The sequence below is a fragment of the Penaeus monodon genome, chromosome 23 (genome assembly GCF_015228065.2).
Source record: "Penaeus monodon isolate SGIC_2016 chromosome 23, NSTDA_Pmon_1, whole genome shotgun sequence".
In the NCBI taxonomy this organism is placed as follows: domain Eukaryota; kingdom Metazoa; phylum Arthropoda; class Malacostraca; order Decapoda; family Penaeidae; genus Penaeus; species Penaeus monodon.
This window is the reverse complement of record NC_051408.1, coordinates 24,928,070-24,928,339: the sequence shown is the minus strand read 5'-3', so window position 1 is coordinate 24,928,339 and position 270 is coordinate 24,928,070. Positions and strand designations below refer to the sequence as shown.

At 42.2% G+C, this 270-nt stretch overlaps 1 protein-coding gene across 1 annotated transcript in view; it reads left to right on the top strand.

Moving 5' to 3' along the window:
• The window catches only part of LOC119587903 (putative N-acetylated-alpha-linked acidic dipeptidase), a gene marked incomplete at its 3' end in the record, with an annotated part of 29,869 nt that extends 29,599 nt beyond the window's left edge, over positions 1 to 270 (top strand). The window contains 1 exon segment of the mRNA XM_037936613.1: positions 68 to 270. Coding sequence (XP_037792541.1) covers positions 68 to 266 — 199 coding nt within the window.

The window sequence follows — 270 nt, the reverse complement described above, 5'->3', positions numbered from 1 at the left end:
TTGCACTTGCTAAGCTTAAGTATTAGGTAATTTATTGAACGCTGATCAAATCTTCCATTCGTCGCAGGAATATGGTCTTAGGCACAAATAACTTCAACCAGTATGACGGATGGACGGCGCCGGGGGTCCGAGACGCTATCTGGGAAGCCATCAGCTGTCAAGGAGAATGCGTTCAGGAATGGGAGACGGTCAAAAAACAGATTTCTGTTCTGCAATATGTTATACATTCTGCTGCTCTTACAATGAAAGATTTTCAGTCTTTTTGAAAAA